The sequence below is a fragment of the Stegodyphus dumicola genome, chromosome 8 (genome assembly GCF_044657685.1).
Source record: "Stegodyphus dumicola isolate Sdum_Otavi_A_Nest chromosome 8, ASM4465768v1".
NCBI lineage: Eukaryota > Metazoa > Arthropoda > Arachnida > Araneae > Eresidae > Stegodyphus > Stegodyphus dumicola.
The window spans coordinates 107,125,144-107,151,367 of record NC_140775.1 but is presented as its reverse complement, the minus strand read 5'-3'; the positions used below and the strand labels follow the sequence as shown (position 1 = coordinate 107,151,367).

General features: G+C 34.0%; 1 protein-coding gene across 3 annotated transcripts in view; it reads right to left on the bottom strand.

Annotated features, from left to right (window-relative positions):
* LOC118203953 (uncharacterized) overlaps window positions 1-20,780 on the bottom strand; it is a 42,368-nt gene extending 21,588 nt beyond the window's left edge. The window contains exons 1-2 of one of the 3 annotated variants that reach the window (XR_004760693.2): window positions 20,595-20,780; window positions 4,163-4,264 (exon numbers count right to left, since the gene is read on the bottom strand). Coding sequence is in view for 2 of the 3 variants with exons in the window: in XM_035376268.2 (XP_035232159.1) it covers window positions 4,163-4,264; window positions 16,636-16,638 (105 nt within the window). In the remaining variant the exon portion in view is untranslated. Of the gene's footprint in view, window positions 1-4,162; window positions 4,265-16,635; window positions 17,139-20,594 lie in introns of those variants that run through there. The other 2 variants (XM_035376269.2, XM_035376268.2) reach the window with 2 other exon arrangements.
* Window positions 20,781-26,224: the final 5,444 nt, after the last annotated feature.

Below are 26,224 nucleotides of genomic sequence, written 5' to 3'. Positions count from 1 at the left end.
CAGTTATGTCGATCTTGTCACCAGACGCAGTCTGAAGGGTAACACAGGATGGCGTCCAAATAAGTTTATCTTTAAACTGTTCAGCTAAATCTTTCCTAATGATGGTAACATTAGCTCCTGTGTCAATGATCATACTGCAAGGAACTCCATCGATATTCCCATTGATGGACAGTCCGTTATTGTTGCCACTCACTGTATAAATTTTAAGAGCTTTAAAACAAGGTTTTTCACTATCTGGCAACCTCCGTTCCTCGATATGGTCACTAATTTGTTTGCTGCGTTGTTGCTGGGAAATGGTCTTATTTTCCGTACCTCGGGGTGTTCTGCAGTTTCTGCGTATGTGGCCTTCAACTCCGCAGTTCGAGCACTTTAGAATTAGTTTCTTTTCACTTCTGTTCCGTCTCAAGCCACTGACTTGTCTGGTAAAATCATCTGCTTTATATTCCGTACCCTGGGGTGTTCTGCAATTCCGTCTTAGGTGACCTTCACTACCACATCTCCAACACCTTAGAGCCACTTTCTTCTCGCTCCTACTCTGTATCAAATCTTTGACTTGTCTGGCTAAATCATCTAAACGAGCCATCAGTTGATCCACTGGCTCATGGACTCGCACAGCTCTAACTGGGTAGCGGTCTCGACGAGTGGCTTGCTGGGCTGCCTCAAATTTCATGGCGTACACTAGAGCACTTTTTAAATCTTTTACATCCGCCATTCGTAGAGCTTTCTGTATTTCAGTATCTCGAATGCCGTCGATAAAGTATTGCAAGGACAGGATTTCCCTTGTTTCTGTCGGGCATTCCGAAAAGGCGAGATGGGACAGCCTTTCGACATCCGCGGCGAGCTCCTGAAGTGTTTCGGTAGGCTTCTGTTGACGAGATTTTAATTGGAGCCTGCTGTAGTCTTTTAAACACTTCTCCCCAAAGCGCAGCTCCAAAGCGCCGGACAGAGCTTCGAAATCTAACCTTTTGTTTTCGGGAAGAGTCTGAAGGATATCCGCTGCGTCGGCTCTTAGAGAAGCGGCGAGATGACAGGCCTTAGCTTGGGAATCCCATCCATTCGCATCCGCCACGATAGAAAATTGTGTCTTATACACCTGCCAGGAGGTCTTCCCATCATATGTGGATAGCTTCAGAGGTGGACGAGTAGGCATTGGTAAGAATTTAAAATCATCACTCCTGCTCCCTGCCGACGCTACGAATTTCTTTAAAGTATCCATTTCTTTGGCAACTGCAGAAACTCTCTCATCAATTTGTTCTTTTACAGAAGAAACTCTTTCTTCTATTTCTTCTTTCACCGAAGAAACTCTTTCTTCAATATGTCCAACTTTATTTTCAACTGCGTCAATTCTGCCTTCCATAGCTTCAAATTTATTTTCTATTATGCAAGTAATTTCTCTTTTCATTTCTTCTTGACCAGCTTGAACGGCTTTCATTTCGTCCTTAACGGATTCCTGGCCCAATTTCATTTCTTCCTTAACGGATTCCTGGCCCAATTTCATTTCTTCCTTAAATGATGCTTGGCCAGCTTCCATCTTTTCTTGGAATGCAGCAAAAGCACTAATGAGCTGCCTCAATTGTTCTTCCATCGCTCTTGTTATTGGCATTCAAACCCCACTCCTGACACCAAAAATTGTTGCGTGCGTACGGGTTCGTTATGAAATGAATGCACAAGTCCGATGAAAAATGAACAAAAATTTATTATTATCACAACAAAAATGCTTAAATTTTCTCAAATTATCATGCAGTATTACAATATCTCACAGTAGTTTTCTTTTAACAAATGTCAATAGAACGTAATTCAAAACAGCTAAAGAACGCTAATCCGCGAATTCGCTACAATCAACAACAGTAGTTTTCTAAACAACAACAAACTAAGCAACTACTAACTACAAACTGAGATGTTTTCCTCCTTTTATAAGATTTTAAAATCACGCGCTAGAATTTTCCAGCACTTTCTCGAAATCAAAAAGAGATATTTATTTATTTAACGCACGCGCTCTTGTATTTTTAATTTTTCCGGCTTAGCTTTCTTTTAATATTCGTCACGCGCTGCACTGCGCGAGAAATAAAACCATTTAATTTATAATTGAACTAACATTAGCTTTTTAAATACCAAATTCGTAACAGTATTTTCCTTTGAACATTGCTCGTAACTAAAAAAGATAATAATGCAGATTTTTCGTATAGGCGAACTGACATGATGCGCACTTTTGTAAATTCTTAGTTGCTTGTACCTGTAGGGTTGATGAAATATTCTTTATTACCTCATTGTAATTAGATGACGCTAAAATTATGTAAACTGATTGAAATGTTTAAAAGAAATATCTGTTAGATAATAGTAGTAATAATAATATAACAATGCCTCGACAAAATAAGCTGTCTTTAACAAGGAAAAAATCAAAGCTCAGTACTTCAGTAAAGTCGAAAGTTTGGAAATATGCGTGAATAATCTTTGAAAATTTTAAGAAGTTAAATTAGCAAATGGGCAATTTTATTGCAAAGTTAAATAGTTTTTCGTAGTCATGTCAATTGCCTAAGTTATAGGAAATGAAACAATTTTCATGGAGAGCCGACACTATAACTAACATCAGAAATATTTCTGAAGACTTTTTAATAACAATTCATTCTTATCTGTATTTTACATGATAAAACCATGAAAACTTTATGCAGTCGATCCAATCAGATACCAACCGATGAAACCTGAGTTGAATTAGCCTGTCGTTGGTTCATCAACGGCTTTTAAAGCGTGGCTACTGTTAAGATCGTACTTAAAAATTTTCCAACCTTACTGTTATATGGAGCAAGAAACTGCCAACGTCCACGAAAATATCTGGTAGAGACAACATGTTCCATGAGAACAATGACTGGTGTTAGCCTGTCAGACAGCGAATAGTTAAAATCGCGTATTAGTGAGGAAACCTACAATACAGTTTCTACACATACGCAATACATAATAGAAAATCATAGTATTAAATATATTTTCTCCCAAGAAGTACTTTAAAACATTCTTTCCTTTATGTATTCTATTATTTAACGAAATATGTAATATGTTCTTTATAAAATGCTTATTTTTAGATTTTAAAGGGTCCAGAAGTTCTTAAATTTATATCTTTAATCAAAAGCAGATCTTTAGTAAGGTTTTGAAACTTGTTAATTGTTTATGAAAATTTATGTGACTGAAGCGGTATTCAAGAAGTGTTGCTCAAATAGTGCTAGTATATGCGACATATTACTTTTACATAAAATTTTAACTGAAAAAAAAAATCGCCTCATTTTGCGGTTAGACATCTGTATACCTTTATTCTTTGTATTAAATTAGACTGCAAGAAAATAGATAATGTATCTTAAGAGGTGAGCCGCATTTTTTGCATTAGGCGTTAAAATATCCTGCTTAGACGCGTATGTTTGTACTGCATAATTAGGCCTGTGGATGATCGCTGTCATCCACGCTCCCAGTGTGCTTCTAGAATAAGGAAAATAATTTTTGTGACACAACAAACATCAATAGTTAACGTTCAGCTACTGGAAAAGCACGACTCTGAAAATCAACACACACCACCCAAACTTGCGACAAAATTTCATTGAAGGACACCTGTCACCCATGCGCTTCATATGTTATATGAAAGAAATACAGCAAATTTCAAGGCAAAATGAATTCATGGCAAACATTTATTTCCATGGCAACATTATACATTCTATTGCAAGTTCATAAACTATTACCCGGTTGAAAAGTTGAGTATTCGGGTTATTGTTTAAGTTAAAGCAAACGAGGCTTTTACCCTAAAGAAGAGATATCTCCACTAAAGACTTTGGAAAAAATGGGCCTATATTTTTATTACGTATGAGCAAAACAAAACCTCAATGCAATTAATCCATTCACCAGTCATTCGAGAAGTCCGGCTGCTAATAATGTTTAACGGTCTTATCCACTAGGCCACAGGTAAGCCTGGTTGAAACGAATAGCCACCAAAACAGGAAGTTACACTTCGTTTCCAGTTTTCTTATTACAGTTTGTAAACTATTTCAGAATCAAGTACTATACTTTAATAACTTAATGTTTAATTAAAAATCAACATTAAAATGAATGAAACATTATTTCCACCATCAAATTAAAAAAATTTCATGTAATTAGAGAATTGATTCATACATAGAAACATACTTACACCCATGAATAAAGATATGAGTAAAAGCCACCAGCTACGAATGAAATCTGTTAATCGTCTGAAGCACTGCAAGTAGGGGATGCACCTTGTAACAGCTTCCATCTGAAACAAAGTGCAACATCTGAATGTTTTAAGACAAATATCAAGACTTAAAAAAATTAGTACAGAAGAGTAACATTAATTGACACTGTTTTGTTTCATCCGTACATTTTTCGTTATCTTAAATTTGACCATTATAGGGATAATACATAAGCGTAATTAATATCTGTATTTGAATCCCAAGAATTTCAATAAAAATCGCTTATGTAATTTAATTCTTAAATTCGATTTATTCAGACTTCTAGAATGTACGCTTGTACTTTATAAAATTTGCAGAATTTTTTTTTTAAATTTGGTTTGAAATTATTCTGGATTTTTTCAATTTGGTCTGAAATCTTGTATAAGTGTTTGCACATCATTATTAAATTCCATTGATTCTACGTATGTTCCAGTCATAAAATTCCTTAGAAATTAGAATGCTACTCTTCACTACAATTATTAAAATATTACACTATATATGTAAAAAAACATTAAATTGAGATAAATTTCCAAGTTATCTCTGGCCTCAGAACGCATTCTGAAATCGGAATATTAGCATAGTTAGAAGCATGTTAACTTGTCAACAATGAATAGGTTTATATACAAGTATGGGACTAAAGGGTTAACTTTTATTCTACACAATAACGGAAGTACTTAGAATTGGAGTGTATTCCTCAAAAGAGCCGATCAGAAAGCGACTCGTAAAATTTAAGTGATGAAGTTAGTAAAAAAATTGTTCGCAAACGTTTAGAAGAGAATTCCGGCATGCACCAAATTCCAGGAATAATGAGATGGGGATTTGAACTTATATATTGAGAAATTTTTCTGCATATTATTAGAAAATCTAACAGCTACCAGTACAAGACAAAAAAGCCACAGAATTGAGGTATATTAATAACGAAGTATTAAAATAAACAAACTTAAAAAGTTTGCAAATAAAACATGTTAATATTCTATTACGTATGGATGATTGCTACGCAGGTTACCGTGCTATATTAAAATATTAAAAATATGCACAATCATTTTCATGTAAGTAAAAACTTGTAATAACTTTGTTTCAGATTTTAGTGCTCGTTAATCTAAGTAATATCAATGTGTGCATTGATGTTATTTAAATGTGCAACACTTTCCTAAAAATTGCATAGTTACGCAATTATCTTGCGACAAAGAATGGCAGGTACAATAAGCTCTCGATCGGGCAGATTTTAATCCATACACAAATAGGAAAATATTCTTAAAAGGAAATATTTAGCTCTAAGTGATAGGGAAAAAATAAAAAATATAATGGATGGAATGGTTGGTTGGTTGGTTAGCTGTTAGAAGCACTTTTCAGTTATAACTACTTATATTTCCTTAGCGATAATTTGTTTGGCGCCAAGAAATTTTTTGGCAATAAATCCTCTCCAGTGGCATTTTTGTAACTCTTATCTACTATCGTATAGAATATTCTAAGAATATTATCGAACTTTCTGACAAGCTTTTTATAACTACCCCTTAAAGTGTTTTAAACATTTGACCATCAGATACAAAATTCATAAAAGCGTAAAAAAAAAAAAAATCATACGTTTTCTTCCTGCGAAATTGATCCAAGTTGAAATTCCAGTTTCTGCCAATGCAATAAAAATGTTCCCTGCATGTACTCAGGGTAAAAAATGAAAACGTTATTCATGGAACGGGCATTCGAACTGATATAAAACACTTATTCATGACAAATGTGATTATCTTCCAGCATGGCTGGTTTGGTTTTGTACTTTTCCGTTTCGCCGGCGCAAATCTCGCCAAGCAGACTTTGTTGGCGACAACATACAGTATGCACATAAAAAATGCTAATTCTAAGAATTTTTTTTTTTTTTTTATTTTGAAGGCATAAATATTTTAATATGGTTCCAAATTTTGTAAAAAGCCAATAAATAAAGACAATAAATTTGTAAAAAGACATTAAGAATTTACTATGATTTCTGGTTCAAAATCCTGATTCGCCGGTTCGTATCACGTGACCCCAAGTGATCTCATGTCACGTAAACTACGCTACAAAAGTCTAATTCTCTCAGTAATTATCTACATTAATTTCAAGTTAAATCTTAATTTGGAATACAAGTTTAAATGCAAGAATTATTTCAATTCGTACGAATAGCTTACTCAGAAATTATGTAAACTGCAGTGCTTTACTTCGCTAATGCATTCTCGTTAGAATTGATGAGTTTCACACTTGATTTCGAGTGGCACTTGATGAGCGGTGTAATTGCGTTCTAATTGACTTAATTACCGTGAATTGTCTTAGAGGGATAAAATTTAAATATCGCGTAAAAATTCTATATTGTTGTATGCCAGTATTGAAAGAAACAATCTGATAAGAAATGGCTGCAACTTGTTTTGAAACTGAGGCGTAAAAGGTTACCAGCGAAGATATTCCGTTTGGCATCAGTTAAACCATTATTGGCGACTTTATTGTTTGCGCCGGCAAAACGGAAAAGTACCTTTGGGTTATTTAATTATGGCAAAGTACACTAAAGCTATCTACCTAAGGGGAGGGATACCTTCGTGGAGGACTTTCTAAGAGAAACTGACTCGTATACACGTTACACATTGGAAAAATCACGAAAACGCACATGCAGCCGGCCCGTTCACGGGATTCGAACCTCGGACCGAACTACCAGTGTTCAGCGACTTTACCGCTCGGCCGCTGGTGGGCCTCTTCCAGCATGGCTTTTCCGTCTTGTACAACCATATACAATGACAATTAGCAGAATTTTTCTTTCATTCGGCAAAAGATTCTTTTGAATATAAGTTTTCTGAGCTAATTTACAGTTTATTTTCATCTTTGGTGCTTACTTTTGAGGTTTTTCTAGGCAACCAAGAAAATTTAAGTCAAAATATTCGATAAACACAAATTAAGATAAAATACTCGAAGGTTATCTGCTTAAGACAAGGGATACTTTCTTGGAGCATTTTATAAAAGAAATTCAAATTACATATGGGGAACGGCTACGAATCCAGGTTCAGAAAAACTTACAATGTGAAAACAGAAGGTAGTCAGACATTTTATAAATTACAAAGAAGTACCAAAGAATATTGAGATTTATACGGTTTTTAGAGGGGGAGTGCAAACGAAACTTACTGGATCCTTTTTTAATATCAAATTACACTCTCATACGGGAAAGAAAAAAAAAAAAGCTTAGTTTCTATATAACGGAAAATTTTATTAACCTTCAAATTTCTCATTTGCTTCCAAACATTTTATAGAAATATATGCGGCACTTTTTCATTAGTTTTTCCAACTTGCTTAAGTGGTGCAATCTCATGGCGACGCTATTTTCCAGGTAGGACACCCCTCAGCTTTAGCTTAAGGGAGTGTTTCGAAAACAAAAGGGCAAGTATCGCAATTGGCAAACATTGTAGAACTCAGTGCAAGAATGAATCAGCCAACCGAGATACTTCGCAATCGAGTTTTGTGTTTACCTTGGATTGAAAACTGAATTTCTTTAATTACTACAATAATTTATCTAAAGTTTATTTTTACTGTTTATACCATTTTCATAATTAATGTTTTCAATAGTTTGAATCCAGAACCACATCTTGTAGGGTTTTATTTCCTGTGACTGCATTATTTGCCGGCTGCAAGTTTACTTTTCAAAAAAAAATCTGCGTAACTTGATAGCTGATGCTTCTTAAAAATATAAAACGTGAGGAAAAGACATCTTTCGATCTGCTTTTAATCTATCAAATTCCTCCATTTTAATTTTCAAATTATTAGTTTTCATTCTTAAATATTCTTCAGATATTAATAACTTAAGTGTTAAACATTTAACCTGTGAGTGAATTTAGGATTTATCAAATTTCAATGCAGTTAATTCGTATCATATGGCCTATTTTACAAAATATTTCCAAGTCAAGAAATTCTCTAAAAATATTCGATATTTAGTTTTAAGACATCTTTATATTCTTTACAGAGCGATCGTTTTCCAATTTTATTAAAAAAACAACGATTTTTATTGAATATGAAGTACTGTATAATGTAAAATTGCTTTGTGCCTTTAATGACTGAATTTTGAGGTTAAGAGGCAAAGATCTTATATTACAGGGGTGTTAGAAACCTGTATACCGACAATGTTAAATTGGTCATTTTCGATGTACCTTTTCTCAGAAGCTGCTGTAGATACACGCTTGAAATTTTTGTGTAATTAAAGTATACCTATCTGATTATACTTAAATGAGCTTTTGAAACATTTTGAATTTTAGAGTAATTTACAGAATACTTTAGTAAAATTTAGCACTTTTCTCATACACACACACACACAATTTTTTTTCTTAGTTTATCACAAAAAGCTCATTTCAATAAATATTAGGAAACTTAATAAATAAGCCATAAAAAATTTTAGATAACTGTGAGCAGCAGTTCGTGAGAAAAGGTACATTGAGTATAATAAAAAAAATCACGTTTGGAGAAAAACGCATTTTTATGTAAAAATCCTCATGAGGATTTTTGCATTTATCAAAGCATTCGATGTCAAATTAAAACTAGATTTTTTACAGTTCTAATTTTCATAGAAGTTAAAACATGGTATTTTTAGAAAAAACTTGATTTCGCCTTCAGATAAGCGGTGTAAGTAAGTGTAGAGAATTTGATAATTCAAAAATCCGAAATTCCCAGATTTTGAAGATTTTTTGGGTTCCAACACCCTTTCACTAGCCAAAATAAGCAAAATAGCCCTTAACAATCTTGTCTGGGGGAGGAAAGAAACAAAAAGAATTATTTAATTTCTTCACTATTTCTAGTACAGGCTTATCTTTATGGATGACATACTACTTTTAATAGCAAGTTCAAACATTTTTAAACAGCAAGGTAGTTGGCCGAAAAGAGCAAAGAAGCTTCTATTTAAAATATGGATTACTTACTTCGTTTCTGAAGCATTCAAAAATAGGGAATCTAGAATCAAATAAAATATACACTTGCAAGAAGTTCATCGGATTATAATAAGTAGAAATTAATGAAATTGATAATACTCTTTCGTATGGAGCTTTATACAAAGAAATGCACGCAAATTATACAAAGATTTAAAAATTCGTCTAAAAAATTAATGCATTTTTTATAAGCCAACACGGAATCCGATAATGTTTCTATGTCACTATATGTTTGAGTTTAAACTAAAAAGAAGCTATTTGCTACAAGAATATGGATCGTCTGTTGAAACATTGTTTTACCTGCCAGTGATTTAGGAAGTACTTTGAAAGATGCCACCTGATTGGCAATAGTGTGCTGACATCCGTAGCGTCGGCTCCAAATTACAGATAATGCTTGTATAATATATTTATGGTAGGGAGGCATTTAAAGTACATGTCGAAGAGAAAGTTGTCTTGGCGGGGTTTAGTGGTAAAAGGGGCTGGAGGCCTCTGAATCCGTCCGACGTGTAATTCTTCAAAACTGCAAAGGAGTTTGACAAAGTCTTACTTCTCTCCACAAATGCGCCCAAGGACCATGCCAATACAGACGCAATACTACATTCCTAGCCACTATAAAATTCGTGCACTTATTCAGATGTTACTGTCAATCATTTAAGTTAAAGCGCAACTCCGAAAAGTTTAGAAGTAGCGAAAGAGACTTAATGGCAACTATGTTCGGAAAGAAAGGAAGAATTTGGTTTTACGAGATTAAGACAAACCATACTACTGCTATCTGCCTAAAGCCGAGTTTACATTTCTCCAAGTGACTTTCGGCGAGGCCTTGGTAACTGCGTCTCGAACCAAGGGAACTAAACCTGTAATCTGATAGATTGTTTACATCAATCAGAGTGGGACTGACAACTCTTCTCCATTTGTTTGCAAAATAGATACCGACGTGACAATTGCAGTGCTTGAAGGTTGCGAAGTAGTTTTCAACGAATTAACTTCTGTTCTAGGGAAAAAAAAAAAAAACAGAAGAAGCACAAAAGGAAATAAGTACGTGATTGAGTAGCTCGCCGTGATAAATTGGGAGCATTAAATCAACTTTTAAATGAACTTCGGGGCGAGGATATCCAAAGTTACAAAACCTTCATCAGGATGGGTGAAGAGCAGTTTGAAACTTTATTGGAAATGGTCACTCCACTTATTGGGGAAAAATATGACCTTTCGAGATGTTCTGCCAGTAAAATTAAAACGCAGATAGACCTTCGGTTTCTGGGGACGGGTAACTCCTACAGTTCTCTGCAACATTTATTTCGAGTGCAAAAATGCCCAATCAGCATATTTATTGCAGAAGTCTTCGAGGCCATTTTTTGTGTATGAGGTTGAGCGCAAATTATTAATCTTTTCTTGAACTCTCACCCTCCAACACCCTCAAATTTTAACATAGTAACAATATCCTCATACGCCTTCTGTCGGCGATTTTTATTTTAATATTTCCGACTGGTCGTTTGTAAGTAAAATATAATTTTGTTGTTCAAATAAAAAGGAAAGTCTATAAATAAAATTTAAAAATTTTACATTATATTTTATTAGGTGTGATTGGCCATGAGTAAAAATTGGTTTTTCGAAATTTGTGTCAACAAAATCAAATGTTTGCTCTTTCATTTATTTTTTTAATTGAAAACTGTATTTTATTTGGCAATTGAACAACACATATAATTTAATTGTTTTTGGTTAAAGAAAATTCAGAAATAAATGTTATTTTTATTATTTTATTCAAATATTTTGATTCCGATATTCTAATTTAATTTTTTTCTGTGTCTTTCTACAATATTTAGAACCGAAATTCATTCTGATCAGTAGTTATATCTACGTTATATTTAGGTATTAGTAAACAATGGTCGTAATATTCAGGTAGTGAAGTATCCTATAACACTTAACAAGATGCATATGCATTAAAAAATACCATAGTTAGATTATCGCTCCATCTAGGCATTTTCGACATGACGGAAAAATTGGACACGTCGTCCTTGCGAACACTGCTCGGAGTTACTGCCCAGATAGATTTTCAACTGGTTTGAAGTAGAAATGGAATCGCTGACTCATCTCCCCCTACGTTTCTATTCGGACGAAGTTTTACCAGTTTACACCTCTCCGAGGGACCCGCATAGAGATCTCCCTACGGCTTCTTTGACAATATAAACGCTCACTTTGGCGAAAGGAATGCTTTCGAAGAAGGCTTTCTAAGAGAAAATGGTTCACATTCAGATTACATATAGTGCTTCTATTACATTACTTGGATAATAATAAAGAACGCGTATCTGCCTAAGGAAAGGGACTCCTTCCCTAGAGTTACACATGGGCTAACAAAAGAATAGCGATGCATGCAGCATATTCCCTTGTATTGGAATCCTGATCGAATTACTAGCCTTCAGCTGTCTTTTCCATATGGCGACTGGCAAGTCCGGAAAGAATGTATCAGCTACAAATTGTAAGAATTGCTTCATAAAATATCTGATGTGGACACCACATGACTTCCTTGTACCGCCTATTAAATAAAATATCTTTTCCTACACTTCATTTAAACTCATTTGCTCGAATTATTCTAACTTAATTAACAGAGTCCTCAAGGTAAATTGAAAATGGCATGGAAAATAACAAATTTTGAAATTAAATATCCCGGTGAATTTTTGTCGTATCGGAGGTCAAACTTCTTATATACGTATATATATATATGCCTAAAAACGAGTATATAACTTTCAGAAATATAAGTGTGGGAACCTGGAAACCGCATTAAATGCATAAAATAAAAACTGCATTTCGTAATTTGATTTTTTTAAAATTTGACATTGCCAAAACATGAGAATATTTTCGCCATTTAAAACACTTCTGTAACTAGAAGTACACTGACTACCAATAAGTATTTGGACACCTATGCAAATGACGATATCTGCGGTCCTAAGGTACGTCACGGACTCCGCCGTTATATATCGTGTAGGAAACAGCATCGGCTTTAGTCGCATGCAAGATGCCTCGCAGTTCGGAGCTCTCTGATTTCGAGAAAGGTATAATTATTGGGTATAACAAATGTGGCCGATCCTTAAGGGACATATCTAGCCATCTGAAGTACCCAAAATCGACAGTGGCCTATGTGATTAAGAAGTGGAAGGTGAGCGGTGATTGTCGGAATGTGCCCCGAGTCAGCAGACCAACGAAACTGGGAGATAGAGACCGACGAGTGCTGTCCAGAGAAATTCGGAAGAACAGCACCCAACCGATGGCCCTCATCCGCGAGGAGTTTCAACAGGCATCCGGGAGTATTGTTTCAATGAATACCATCCGCAAGGAAGCACATCTGCTTGGTTTCCATGGTCGTGCTGCTGCCCATAAGCCTTTGATCACAAAGTCCAACTGCGCTGCTCGGTTAATGTGGTGCAAAACACATCGAAATTGGACCGTAGATCAGTGGAAACGGGTTCTTTGGAGTGACGAATCAAGGTTCACCCTTTACTATTCGGATGGCAGGGTCTGGCGTCTACCTGGAGATCGTCTCCTGCCAGAATGCATTCTGTTAACAGTCAAGTTCGGCGGAGGTGGAATTACGGTCTGGGGGTGTTTCTCCTGGTATGGGCTGGGACCCTTGGTAAGCTCAACTCCGATGCCTACTGCACTATTTTGGATGACAATGTGCTTCCTACGTTGTGGCAGTTTTACGGGTCGGAACCCTGTTACTTTCAGGACGACAATGCCAGTTGTCATGTTTCGACGTTAACCAAGGCTTGGTATGGTTCCAATGGAGTTCCTCGAATGGAATGGCCTGCCTAAAGTCTTGGGGGGGGGTTATTAAAAAATACTTTTATGAAAAGCAAGACAATGTTTCTTCTTTATACCTTCAATACTCAAATAATAAGAAATAAAACAACTCCTTTATTCTAAAAGTAAAGGAAAAAAAATCTTAATTTAGGAAATAATTTAATATTAGCAGAAAAACGGTATGCATCAAATTAAAAGAATATTATAAAGCAATTATCTTATAAGATATTCTTTTCTTTTAAGAACTTCGATAAACCTCCAGAAATGACAAATTTATATGCGCGCTCATAGTTTATATGGCTTCATTCTACTTTCAACTTCAATATATTCTTTGAAATTATTTTGCTTTGATGGATTCTACTTTCAAGCAAATCCCTCAAATGCTGTCTTGTACTCGAATTGGGAATTTAAGAACAGAGGGAAGAGGGTATGCAACTCTTTTAGCAGATAGCATCCAGAGCTTTGCCTGCTTAACACGGCATGCATAGGGTCGTTATCCTAAGAAAGTGGTCTCAAACTGGCAGCTTCCGAAGCCATTTAAACATGCCCACGAATGCATTTTACATACATTAGTTAGAATCTAAAGAAATTTTGCTATTTTAATGATTTGGAGTCCAATTTTACATTAACTACATTGCCAAAAATGAACTTCAGTAACACTTCGGAAAGTCTACTAATTTACACTAATATAAATCTTATTAAAAAATTCGAAGATACAGGTTTGATTAATTTTTGTTCGTACCTGACAAATGATAATTATCCTCAATTCAGAATTTTTGCACTAAGAATTATCACTGTTTGGAAGTGTTTATATGTGAATATGTTACATATATGGTTATGTATGTATTTATTTGTGAACAATTTTATTCCGTAGCTGAATATTATTAAGAAAGGAACCAGATTGACCGATGATAATTTACAATTCATTTTGAAGATAGTTTCACATAATTGTTGTCCAAAGCTAAAAATTTCATCAAAATCGAAATGCCGTGAGGTGTTGCAGTAAGAAAAAGTTTATGATTATTTCCATAAAATATATGCGTATTTTTTCATGTGTCAAAGGAAAGTTTAATAAGTAAAAGATTAGGTTATGATTACTTATTCGTTAAGTTTAATCTCGCTTGTAAAGTTTCTGTAATTAAATTAATGTGACTTAATAATTAATTCAATATATTAGAATTATTTGAAATAAATATCAGACAAAATTTAATATTTAGCTGCCATATCTGAATTACTTGAATTGAAGTCTAACCAACAGAAAGTTTTTACCGATATCAAACTTTAGACTTCACAGAAAATATGTATAAATTGGAATTTTTGCTTTGCGTCTTTGTTTTTCGTTATTACTACTTATGTATATTCTAATAAATATTTGATCAATAAAATTTAAAACTTAGATAAAAATTTCACTCTATTAACATTTAAAAAAACTCATTTTGTTAAAATTTGCAACCAGTTGCAACTCAGCTGTCTTCATATCGTGCTTTTGGGGCCCGTAATTTCAGTTCGAGATCACTGCGTCTAGGATATAATTGTTAATATCCCAGGCTTTTTAGCATTGTTTCAAATTTTGCTTTGAATTATTTCAATAATCTATTATCTTTGAAGTGGACTTCGTAGATTAGCACTGCCACGTGCCACTGCTTCCTGTATACTTGCTTGATATAGCCCATCCACCATGTTTTATAGCTGACATTAGATTTTCTTTCTTGAGCTGTTGCAGCTCTGTTCTATCTAAATAAATTTGCCTATTTTAATATCAATTATGCATAATTTGCTATTGTCGTGAAATATTCATTTCGAGAATTCTTTGAACTTATTAACGTATTGTTTTAAAAGAAAGGACGCTTAAATCTTTTCGTTCAGAGACAACGGTTCTTTTTTCGTGGACGTGAGCCACAGAGGTTTTTCCTCTTCTACTCTTACATCATAATTTTTTTTTAACTTTGAAATTTAAGTCTGAAGGACCATATATTAAATCCTTTAAAAGCAATAGTAGGGTTTACAAGGAAAGTACTAATTTAGTAATACAAAAAGCAAGAGCCAAAAATTCTGTTATACGTACGCAAATACTTTCTGGCGAATATTCGTTTTTGTTTGATTGTGAATTTATTTTGCTTTTTTAATGGAATATTATTTAATTTGAATTACTTTAACGAAAGTATAAAGAAAAATTTCAATGATTTTTACAAAAGCGCTTTTATAGTTTATTTATTTGGTACTTTTCCGTTATGCCGGCGCAAGCGATAAAGTCGCCAATACAACCGATTCCAAATGGATCGGTACAACCGATTCCAAACGGAATATTCTCGCTGGTAACCGTTTACGCCTCATTTTAGAAACAAGTCGCAGCTTTTTCTTATCAGATTGATTGTTTCTTTCAATACTGGCATATAATTACATAGGATTTTTATCAGATAGTACAGTTTTATGTCTAAGGCCATTTTCGGTAATTAAGTCAATTAGGATGCAATCACAGCGCTTACCCGAAGCCGAAAATATAGAAAAGGTAAAGTCAAGGCTTAAATTCATCCATTCTAATGAGAATGCATTAGCGAAGTAAAGCACTGCAGTTTTACATAATTTCTGAGTAAGCTACTCGTACGAATTGAAATATTTGTTGCATTTAAACTTGTGTTCCAAATTAAGATTTAACTTGAAATTAATGTAGATAATTACTGAGAACATTAGATTTTTGTAGTTTACATGAGATGAGATCGCTTGGGGTCACGTGATAGGAACCGACGAATCAGGATGTTGAACCATGAAAGCATAGTAAATTCTTAAATTAATGTCTTTTTACAAATTTATTGTCTTTATTTATTGGCTTTTTATAAAATTTTAAGCGATATTAAAATGTTTATGCCTTCAAAATAAAAAATTCTTAGAACTAACATTTTTTTAAATATTTTTTATGTGTATACTGTACGTTGTCGCCAATAAAGTCTGCTTGGCGAGATTTGCGCCGGCGAAACGGAAAAGTACCATTTATTTATTTGGGTTTCTTTCTACTACGCGAATGTACGTTTTAAACACTGCAACTACTTTAGCGCAGGTACGGAATTATGAGAAACTAGATCAACATATCTTAAAAAATTCAGTTGTTTTAACCTACGGCCACTGACCAGAAACTGATGAAAGCTGCTGCTATATTATATATTATAGAAAATTATATTTCAGAAAAAAGAAAGAAAAAAAAAGGAACTACTCTCATTTGAGCCTTCAAGTCGCCAAAGTTCTCGCTAAACATTTTTGGCAAGAAACACCACGGTGTCATATTACTATCTAAATTTTTTGATACATTTCGAACTTTAAGCACAAAATGTCTCCAAAAATGGGTTTTTGCACATGCAAATCCCCGTTTTGAAAACACAATTTAAGCTAAAAATCCGAAACAATTACAAAAAATTTAGATAGCAAAAACGTAAAGTTTCTAACCAAAAATATTTGACAAGAATCCATGTACACATCGATATCTTTCAACTTTAGAAAACATCTGCGAATTGCACAATCTCGGCAGCGAAGGAAGCTACGAACACCTTGCTTTAATAAATTAACATAGCAATAAATTTCAAAGAATACCATGTACACAGCGTTCTGTTTAAACTTAAAAATGTACGAATTCCACAATCTAGGCATTGTGTACATATTAACCAAATAAACTAAGTTACAAACAATAAGAAAAAAAATGCACTTACCATAATGAAAGCTTCTTTTGACAGCAGAAATATCAATTTTCAAACATCACCAAAACAAAAAACACAAACACTTTCTTCCAATACTCTACAAAGACATTTTTAATTTCTCCCATTCTACAAATTTGTTAAAAGGATCTTCTCCAGTTTCATAACAGTAATGAAAAAACATATAGACAGCCAAATAAAACTGAAAATCGTATTTCCGATTAAAACTAGGCAACGTAGTTTGAACACGACGCCACGTACTCTCTAGGGTATTTATATGACAGCCAGACTCGCTATCCACAAAATGTATACTATGGTTCACAAATAAATGTTAAAACCTTCTTTTTCTAAATCCTTGTAAGATTTTCAGCCATCCGAAAAAATAGTTGTACCAGGCTCAATTACACTGCATCAGCGTTTCCTTACTTCTATCATGCACAGCCACTAAAAATAATCTGCCAGACCTTCTTTCCACACCTCCAAATACCCACTGCCCCTCAACAGGATAGCCCCGATGATATTTCCTTTTGCCGAACTTCGATTCAACAACTTCCACCACTTTATCTTCCTCCCCCCCCCCATCTTCTCAGACACAGAGCATACAAAGTCCAACATATATTCGTGAATAAAATTTCACCAGTCACACAACGTCTGTGAACGAAAGTGCCACGATTTTGCTATATCACATGTCTTTCTACGATTCAAAATTTCGAAAGCAAGAATAAAAACTTCCTCCTACGTTAACTTACTACACAAAAACCAAGATCCAAATCTTAAATTCCGCTGACACCCATATACTTTACGAGCAACAATTTGACTGCAAACCCACACAAGTCTAGCAGAAATACCATTCTTCCTCCGATTTCTCATATCGGCTCCGCATTTCGAACACGGCAAACTCCGTTTTAAAAGTCCTGACTCCCACAGAAATTCCAAAAACACACTACGATCCGCATAAACACACCCGTGAACAAAAGACTCGTTAACCACTCCAACATCATACCTTTTCATACTAAATTTACTTTCCACACAATCTAAAATACGCGACTGAAATCTAGCCACCACGTCTCTCATTGCAACATAGGCCATTTCAAAATACCCACGACACGAACCAACGAGCAATTAAAACACTCCAACAAAAGATTTTCAACCTCAACAGAGTTGCCATACAACACGCAATCGCGCCAAAAACCAGCGCAGAACACATATCGCAACATTTGGTGACATTAAGGTGCATATAAGAGTAGAGACAAAAATATTTTAAATTAGTACTAAAATCCACTGAATAAAGAAAGTAAATCTTAATAGTTCCATAACATGTAAAATGAAAAAATGGATCTCTCCTAATATCAGACAGCTAAGGCCAAACAATTTTTCATAGAAATATGTAATATATAGACATACGTATGACACAATGTTGTCTATTTTACTCTGTTAAATAAAATACATTTTCCTTATCTCTTATAATTTGTCTTCAGAATGCTGGTGTTTTCAAAGTATGTATTCGCAGTAAGAAGTTTTTGAAATGTATCATTCTATTCTGCTATAGTTATGTATTTAAGTAACTAACTGAAGGTATGCCTTTCTTACGTTTAGGAACATTTCACACTGTCGAAATAAGGTTTTTCTCTCTAGAAGTATTAAATTAGCAAATAAACTTTATGAGAGGATTATTTGCCGCGTATGTCCTATAACAAAAAAAGAAATCCGAAAAAAGTGATTTAAATATGGTCTTTATGTGCTAGAACTTATTACTGACAGTTCTACTTTGTGATATGCAGTATCGCTTACGTATATATAGTATCGAATAAATAATTACTCTATGCATTAAACATTTTCTGAACTGCACCCTTTTTCATTAATTTTTGTTTTCTCCCTGGTCTTACTTTCTATATCAAGATCTAATAGTGTGCTTATTTTGACACCAAATAAAAATTCTCGATTTGGCTGTTTACTCTGAATTAGATTGAGGAGTAAGCTCTAGATCAGAGGTTCTCAACCTTTTGTCTAACGCGTACCATCTAAACAAAAATTGAAAACCTTTAGTACGACCACTACAAAGTAATACTATCTCCAACAATCTTTAACAAAGCTCAGATCGCATAAATTTAAGATTGTTAGAGAAAAAACGCAATCAGAATGTTCGGGTTTTAATTTTTGAATTTAATAGTTAAAAACACTTAGCTTCTTTACGTACCACTTATTTTCCTCTTGCGCACCACCAGTGGTAAGAGTACCATAGGTTGAGAACCACTGCTCTAGATATTTTTCAGACACTTCAGAACGTTTAAAAGAGGTTAAATATTTCTTAATTGGCTACTACGCGTTTTAATACTTTTATAATTTCAGTTGCTGGAAAATTAATTTCTTCAGAAATCACTAAAAAATAACGAACATAGAGGATAAAATTCAAGCCCTGTGTATGTATCATATCTATATACTTTATAATAACATCTTAAAATGCAAATTTTTAGTAATTACATACCCATTTAAAAGAAAGGCGAGGTTATTCAATATTACAAAGCACACGAGGGTTATCTGCTTAAGGGAAAAGATATCATTGTAAAGGATCTTGCTAAGGTACTCTGGCTCGAATTCATATAATTCATGAGAAAATCTACGAAAAACAACCGTGCAGCCAGCCCATGTGCTTGGTTTTGAACCAGGGTCGAACTACCATCATTCAGACGCCTTAACCTTTCGGCCACTTGTGGGGCTCTTTGAAAGAAAGCTATATGGGGTTCTCCGCATATCTTGCTATAGATATAACATTCCATAATTTGAAAACGCCAGTTTTTCGTGAGATGAAATTTCATTCATTCCACAATTCTGGAATTTCAGCATATCTGGAGAAAAAACTTTTGACTGCAAACGGTATTTAACATTTTTCAACCTACGCGTTTATATGAAAACACTTTTTATTAGATAAAAATAAAATTAATATTTTTTACTAAGCTTCACGAAGCTTTCGTTTATGTGTGTGTGTGTATGTGTGTGTATTTAATTATGGCAAAGCTCACTAGGGCTATCTGCCTAAGGGGAGGGATGCCTTCGTGGAGGACTTTCTAAGGGAAACTGACTCGTATACACGTTACACATGGGGAAAACCACGAAAACACCCATGCAGCCAGCCCGTTCGCGGGATTCGAACCTCGGACCGAACTACCAGTGTTCAGCGGCTTTACCGCTCGGCCGCTGGTGGGCCCCTTTCGTTTATGACAAAACAAGAATTAACAAACACTGAAATAAAAGAAATACGAGTGAAAATTGAGAATGAAAGTTTGCACGTTTTATCGTACATGAGAAACGTAAACTATTTTCTGTTTTCTGTAAGTTTCATTTAGATAAAAATTACATAACTTACTGTGTAATTTTTATCTAAATAAAACTTACATTTACTGATAATAAAATGATGGTGTACTATACTGATAATAAAAATAAATCTATATCAATAAAATAATTGTATACTAATAAGATTTTAAGACTTCTAACTAGAAGACATTTAATGAATTTAAGATTATTTCCCCTTCCACACCTCAAACTTACCAAAAAAATAAATTCGTAACATATTTGAGATTAGTCTATTTTGTAACAAATTTATATCAGAAATACAGAAAAAAGCCAGGAAAGAAAACCTTCAAATTAATGTAACGTTATTAATTTACATAAATTTTAACTACGTAGTGCATTATGCTTACCAATAATGTTTACTAAAAATCCTAAATACTTTTCCAAAGTGCATTTGAGGGAGCTTAATAAAATGCTTTATAGTGCATTTTTAATTAATACCCGAAGTTAACAAAACTTGTTTTATTGACTTACTCAGAGTAAAAAAAATAAAGGAACACTATTATTTTAATTATGTAAAAAATCCTACTGAATTCAATTCATTCTTTTTAGAGAAAGCGAGAAAACTCCCTCAGATATCCTACAGCCTTTGTAATATTCAGTAAACTAATAACAAAAGTACTTACAGATGAATTTTTCCAAATTTTGTTCGGTCTAATTACCAAGTTATAGCAACTTATAAATCCGTTACTTATCAGGATATTTTTAAACTGAACTATTCTTCAGAAAACATGAATACCACTGACGTACCATAATGAAGCAGAAGTTAACAGAACACGTAGCATACAACGTTGCCCACTAGATAATCAGAACTAATTTTGAATTCCGCCTGCAATAGTGAAATCTGGCAATGAAAAATACTGCGATAGTGTAGCATTATTCTGGAGTTCTACTGCCTAAGCAGTACTTCCCAGATCAAATATAGAGTCCTTTACGAAGCATTAGAATGAATGGTATGTGAAATGTGTCCCTCGCAATAGGTTTTTGGATGGTGAAGGGCAGCGTAAACAAAAATAGCTGGCTTAAACAAGTGCATCTTCAACTCTATTTTAAAAATTGAGATATAAATTTTTTCATAATGCTAAATTGCGTGAATATCAGTGTTAATATAGGGGTATCATTAGCTTATTCACTTACTTAAGAAACTAGAATGAGCATGTAACAAATATTGATAAACAAAATGTATAGTTTATTAAGATTACAATAATGTTTAGATACATATTTTCACAATGCTAAATAGCGTGAATATTAGGTTTTATATAGGGTATCAACAGTTTATTAACCTCATTAAGAAAACAGAACACGTCTGTAATAAATATGGAAAAAATAAAAGCACAATTTTTTAATTCAAATTACAATAATATTTAAATATGTTATTAATTCAAAGCGATTTTACTTCTTTATACGCAGTTTCCTCATTAATTCGAGTCTTTGATTGGAGGAAAGGGGCAAAATTAGGATTCTCAGACTTCACTATTCTTTTTTTTTTTTTTTTTTTTTGCAATGACTGTTAGCTAAACATTCGTCGAGAAAAGCCGTATCCCTTGATCATTTAATCATCTTATCACCTAGTGCATTACCCAGAGTGAATCAAAAGGGATATCTGAATTACACTTAATGAGAAAAGGGACGATCCGTCTTAATTTTCGCGAAGAGTGCTCCTGAGGGTCAACCCGAGGGTCTCCCTTCTCTTTCTCTAGCTCTCGAAAGGGCTTTCGACACGACGGTATTTTAAGTGCCTCCATTGCGCAGAGACACTACACATTTTCAAATATCCATGCCTTCTGTGGGATTCGAGTGCAGTGCCAAGGCTATGGCTAATAGCTTCCTTTGCACGATGCCAAAAAGGTAGACAAACATAATGCGGGAAGAATAGCTAACAGGGAGGAATTGCTGCAAAGAAATGTTAAAAAATCTTAGGACGATATCGAAATATGATACTACGACAAAAATAAAAGAAGTAAGGCTATAAATAAATAATAGAGCTTTCAAGAACTGAAACACACACGTATAAAGATAAATGTTCTCGCTAGTAAATGTCTTTATCGGATAATAAATTATGAATTTTATTAGAGTATAATTTGAATTTATTATTACAACGAAAACTGTTATCAATTTAAAATCTATTTTATATTAGAAAATTCAATTAAAGCAAATTCTGTTTTTTATCCAAACTTAAAAGTATCATATTTCGGATACTGCCTGCTAACAAAAGAGCTATAATGCGTTTTTCAAAGCAATCTTCTTTTATTTAAACAGAATTTCTTCAGATCTTCTTTTTTTAATTTTTAGATCAATACGTCTTCTTAAAATTTTAGAATCTACTCTGTGATATTAAATAATTTCCTTCTTTTAATGTACGTGTAATTTTGTTTTAATGTAAACACAGTTCAGATATCAAAACTAACTTTAATTCACTATGATATTACTAAATAATTCACAAGGCGTCCAACAGTGGCAAAGTGGATGAGGTCGCTGAATACTGATACGGTGACCAAGTTCAAACCCCGGTAAACTTTTTATTCTGCATTGGAATTTCATGGTTTTTCTCTACATGTAACGTAAACATCAGCCATTTTTCCTTATAAATGCCTTCATAAAGACATTCTCCCCTCCCTCCTCAACCTAATTTAATCTCAACCTAATTAATTAATAAACCTAATTTCTCCAGTATCACAGGTTAACAACTTTTTTCATATCTCACACTCCTAAAAATAGGTCTAAATATGTTCTCACAACCCCTAGAACAGTTCATCTAAAAAAAGTTGTATGATCATATTTTAATAATAAACAAAAATAAAATATGGAAATAGGTTAGGTTAGGCTAGGTATAAGTACAGGAACCACTTTTTATTCACCCTTAGTAAGTAGGTAAAGGCCTCTTAAACTAGCTGTCTAGATTAATAACGCTTTCCTAAGACCCACAGTCACGTTCTGGTGTTGAGATGCTACTGTTGTCTGGTGCAACCGGTGCCACTAGTGGCGATGTCACGGGTTCTCCAGTCTTATATTCGAACATGGGCTGGTGGAGTATTTAATTGCATGTTGCAATTCATGTACTGAGTTTCTTTTTAATTTGCATATTCACGTGCAGGTTCCATTGGGATTGCATTTATTCTAAAGTTGAACTTTGTATGAACCATTTATGTAGTTTAATCCATGAAGTTGCTAATGCGAGTTTTTTAGCTTGTTCAGAATCTAAAGTACTTTGATTATTATCTGTCAGCTAGAAATTCGAACAATAATCATTGGGAGCTTTCTTTTTCATATTGATCTGGGAGAGATCACTCTGTACCACACAATTCTAGACCTCTTGATACCAGGATATCCAGTATTTGGGTTATGCGCTTCCTCATCTGGCTGTTATTGATCGCTCTCCTGTGGTGTGAATTTACATCTTATTTTAAGTTTAGTCTTTTAAGGTGCAAACTTGTTGTTATGGTGCATATGAATAGATAATATTCTTGATTGCCCCTCTCTCCACATTAGCATAGATCTGAAAGTGCGCGATTCCTCTTGTAGAAATATATGGGGAAAGGGACGTGGCTTGAGATCAGCCGTGTTATTTGTCTGCTTTATGACATTTGGAATGGAGTTTATTTTTGGATACAAGTCGTATATGTGCTTGTCCTATTCAGTGGAAACCCACCATTGCTTCCTTGCTTTTCGAAATGTGTTTTTGAGTTGCATCTTAAGATGGTAGCCTGAGTAAAACATTACAAAAATTAATATTCGCATACATCTTTTGAAAAAAATTCATCTCTGTTTATTGAACAAGAGTTTTTCAGATCGTGGTATTCTGTTGCTAATAGCAATTTGCATATCTTCTTGTGCATCCATGTGATTTCTGAATTTTATTTCGATTGACAAAAGAGTAATAAATCTAGACTTGCAAAAGTATGTCGGCGAAAATAGGATGAGCACATTTAGCGCCTTTTCACTAAGTTTTGGGAACATATTTATTGCCGAGCACCAATATTGTTCCAAAGTATTGCTTTTAAACTGTATTTCAAGAACACGATTTGTGCGCAGTTCTAAAAGGTCTCTCAGCTTTTCATCATTCGACATAATTATGGAAACTGAAAGAGTATGGGTTTATAATCCGCTTTTTCGATGTTTTCAGTTTTCCTGCTATAAAATACCCGTCAAATTATTTCGATAATATTTTCAAATGATCCATAATTTCTTCGCATATGCTTAGAACTAGAGATTTATTATTTTTTATGTGCATTAGTTCTCTTACTCATTATTAAATCATTGTCAAAAATTCTATTTTATCATGCTGATCCTGTGCCGGTTATATGTAGTGTTAAGTTTTATAAATATAACCTGTCGAAAAATGGTTCCACTGATTAACCTTGTACATCGTGTATCAGATGCTACGTTGACGCACTGAAAAATCATCGGTTGATGTAGGGATAGCTTTTAAGTATTTGACGGTTTTTGAAACATAGATTTATACACTTTTCTATGTTATTTCTCACTGGTATTAATTTTTCGTTTAAGGCCCTTTTCCACATAACTAATACTCACTAATATAAATTCTTTTCATTCCTTTGCAAAATTAATAATTGAATTTGATATAAAACCGAAAACACATCACATGGGGAAGGAGAAAAGAAAAATATTTCCGTCTTTCATTATTTGAATGAAATTTCTATCTTGATAACAAATTTCTATTGTAATTTTTTCACAGTTATTTATTTTAATACTACAGATTACTTCCACTTTTGTACATCAGTATGAGTATACTATAATCATTGAAACTCACCAAAATCATGTATTGGTATGTTGCTGTTCAATTACCAAAGCTTTCTACTAGCAAAAGAAAATTCTGACATTTAGATAATTTTTTGTGCCATTTGACATCATTATATGTGGGTGATGCGAACGCAGCATTCTTCAAATTTCGTTCCACAAACATTAACTATTGACTAAGTACTGGCACGAAGTCAACCATAGATCTCAATTAATTTATAAGCCTATTTCGTTCTTCAGTACTTTAGAATGTCAATCTGCTAGAACCATAAAGAGATATGACCTTACTGTCCCGATTGCCTTCTAGAAAGATATCACAACTTAGACTGAAAATGTTTAAAATAAAAACGGTGTATTAACGCATTAACCTGATGGTTACACAAACTTTAAAGTATACCACAAAAAAACCTCTGCGGCTTTGCGAATAATTTTCAGAATATCCCTTCAAAAAAAATTGCATGTTAAATACCAATTAGCACATCCTATTAAATCTCGTCTTCGGTATTCGCGAAGCAAACGAGAGTTCCTAAGCTTAAATCAACGAATTCAGTTCAGTTAGCGATAAAGAGAAGGAGAGATATACTGAGATAATTAGGTCCGTTAACATAAACCTTTTAATTAAGACTGCTACAACTTCACAAGTTCAAAGAGAAATTTTGCAGCGACTGCAGTAAAAGAACATCGATAAATCATTCATTGGAAGAACAACTAATGAGAGATCCACTCGCCGTTGGTTGACAAGCTTTCTCTAGGAAATTTGAAACTACAAAATGAATCCCCCTACCATCATCCTTTCTCCTCCGAAAGTCTTGAAGATTCAATTGAATCAGATCCATGACAAATTGCCCGAGGGATCGCCTAACATCAAATATATACTTTTCAACTATTTCATGGCACTTGGCAATAGGAAAAGTAAGGAAGCTAAAGAACTAAAAGGTGTCTAAAGAACTCATCAAATAAAGCACCGCACGACGTACGGCAGTGTGCTTAAGAAGTAAAGAACACTATCGACAACAAATTGTGATCTGGATGTGAAGCCGATATTCTGTGGTAATCGTGAACGTTTTCATCGGTGTGGCTGAGAAGGAAAAATGCTCCAAAAAGGATTCCAGTTTCATTGCGTTCGATAATGTTTATTATATGATGGTCTTTCAATTATGTTACTCAACACTAATTCTTTACAGAAGATGAAACCTCAGAGGCAGCTTAAAATTGTACAGATATGTGGCAAATGCACAACAAGTTGGGTCTTAAACAGCCATGACTTGTGAACAGACATGGAGAAACATTGCTTCAGAATGAGGCCGACTGCATAAAGCAGATTCAGCCATACAGCTTATTGCCGTCCCACTGGGATAGTGGTTAGCGACTTTGACTATCGAAAAGCTTGGGGTTTGGATCCCGGAAAAAGCATGAATGTTTGTAAAAGCATAGCGTCATAGAGGCACTCTAAATATGTTGTAAGATTCTATTATTTTTTTCTAACAGTTATTTTATT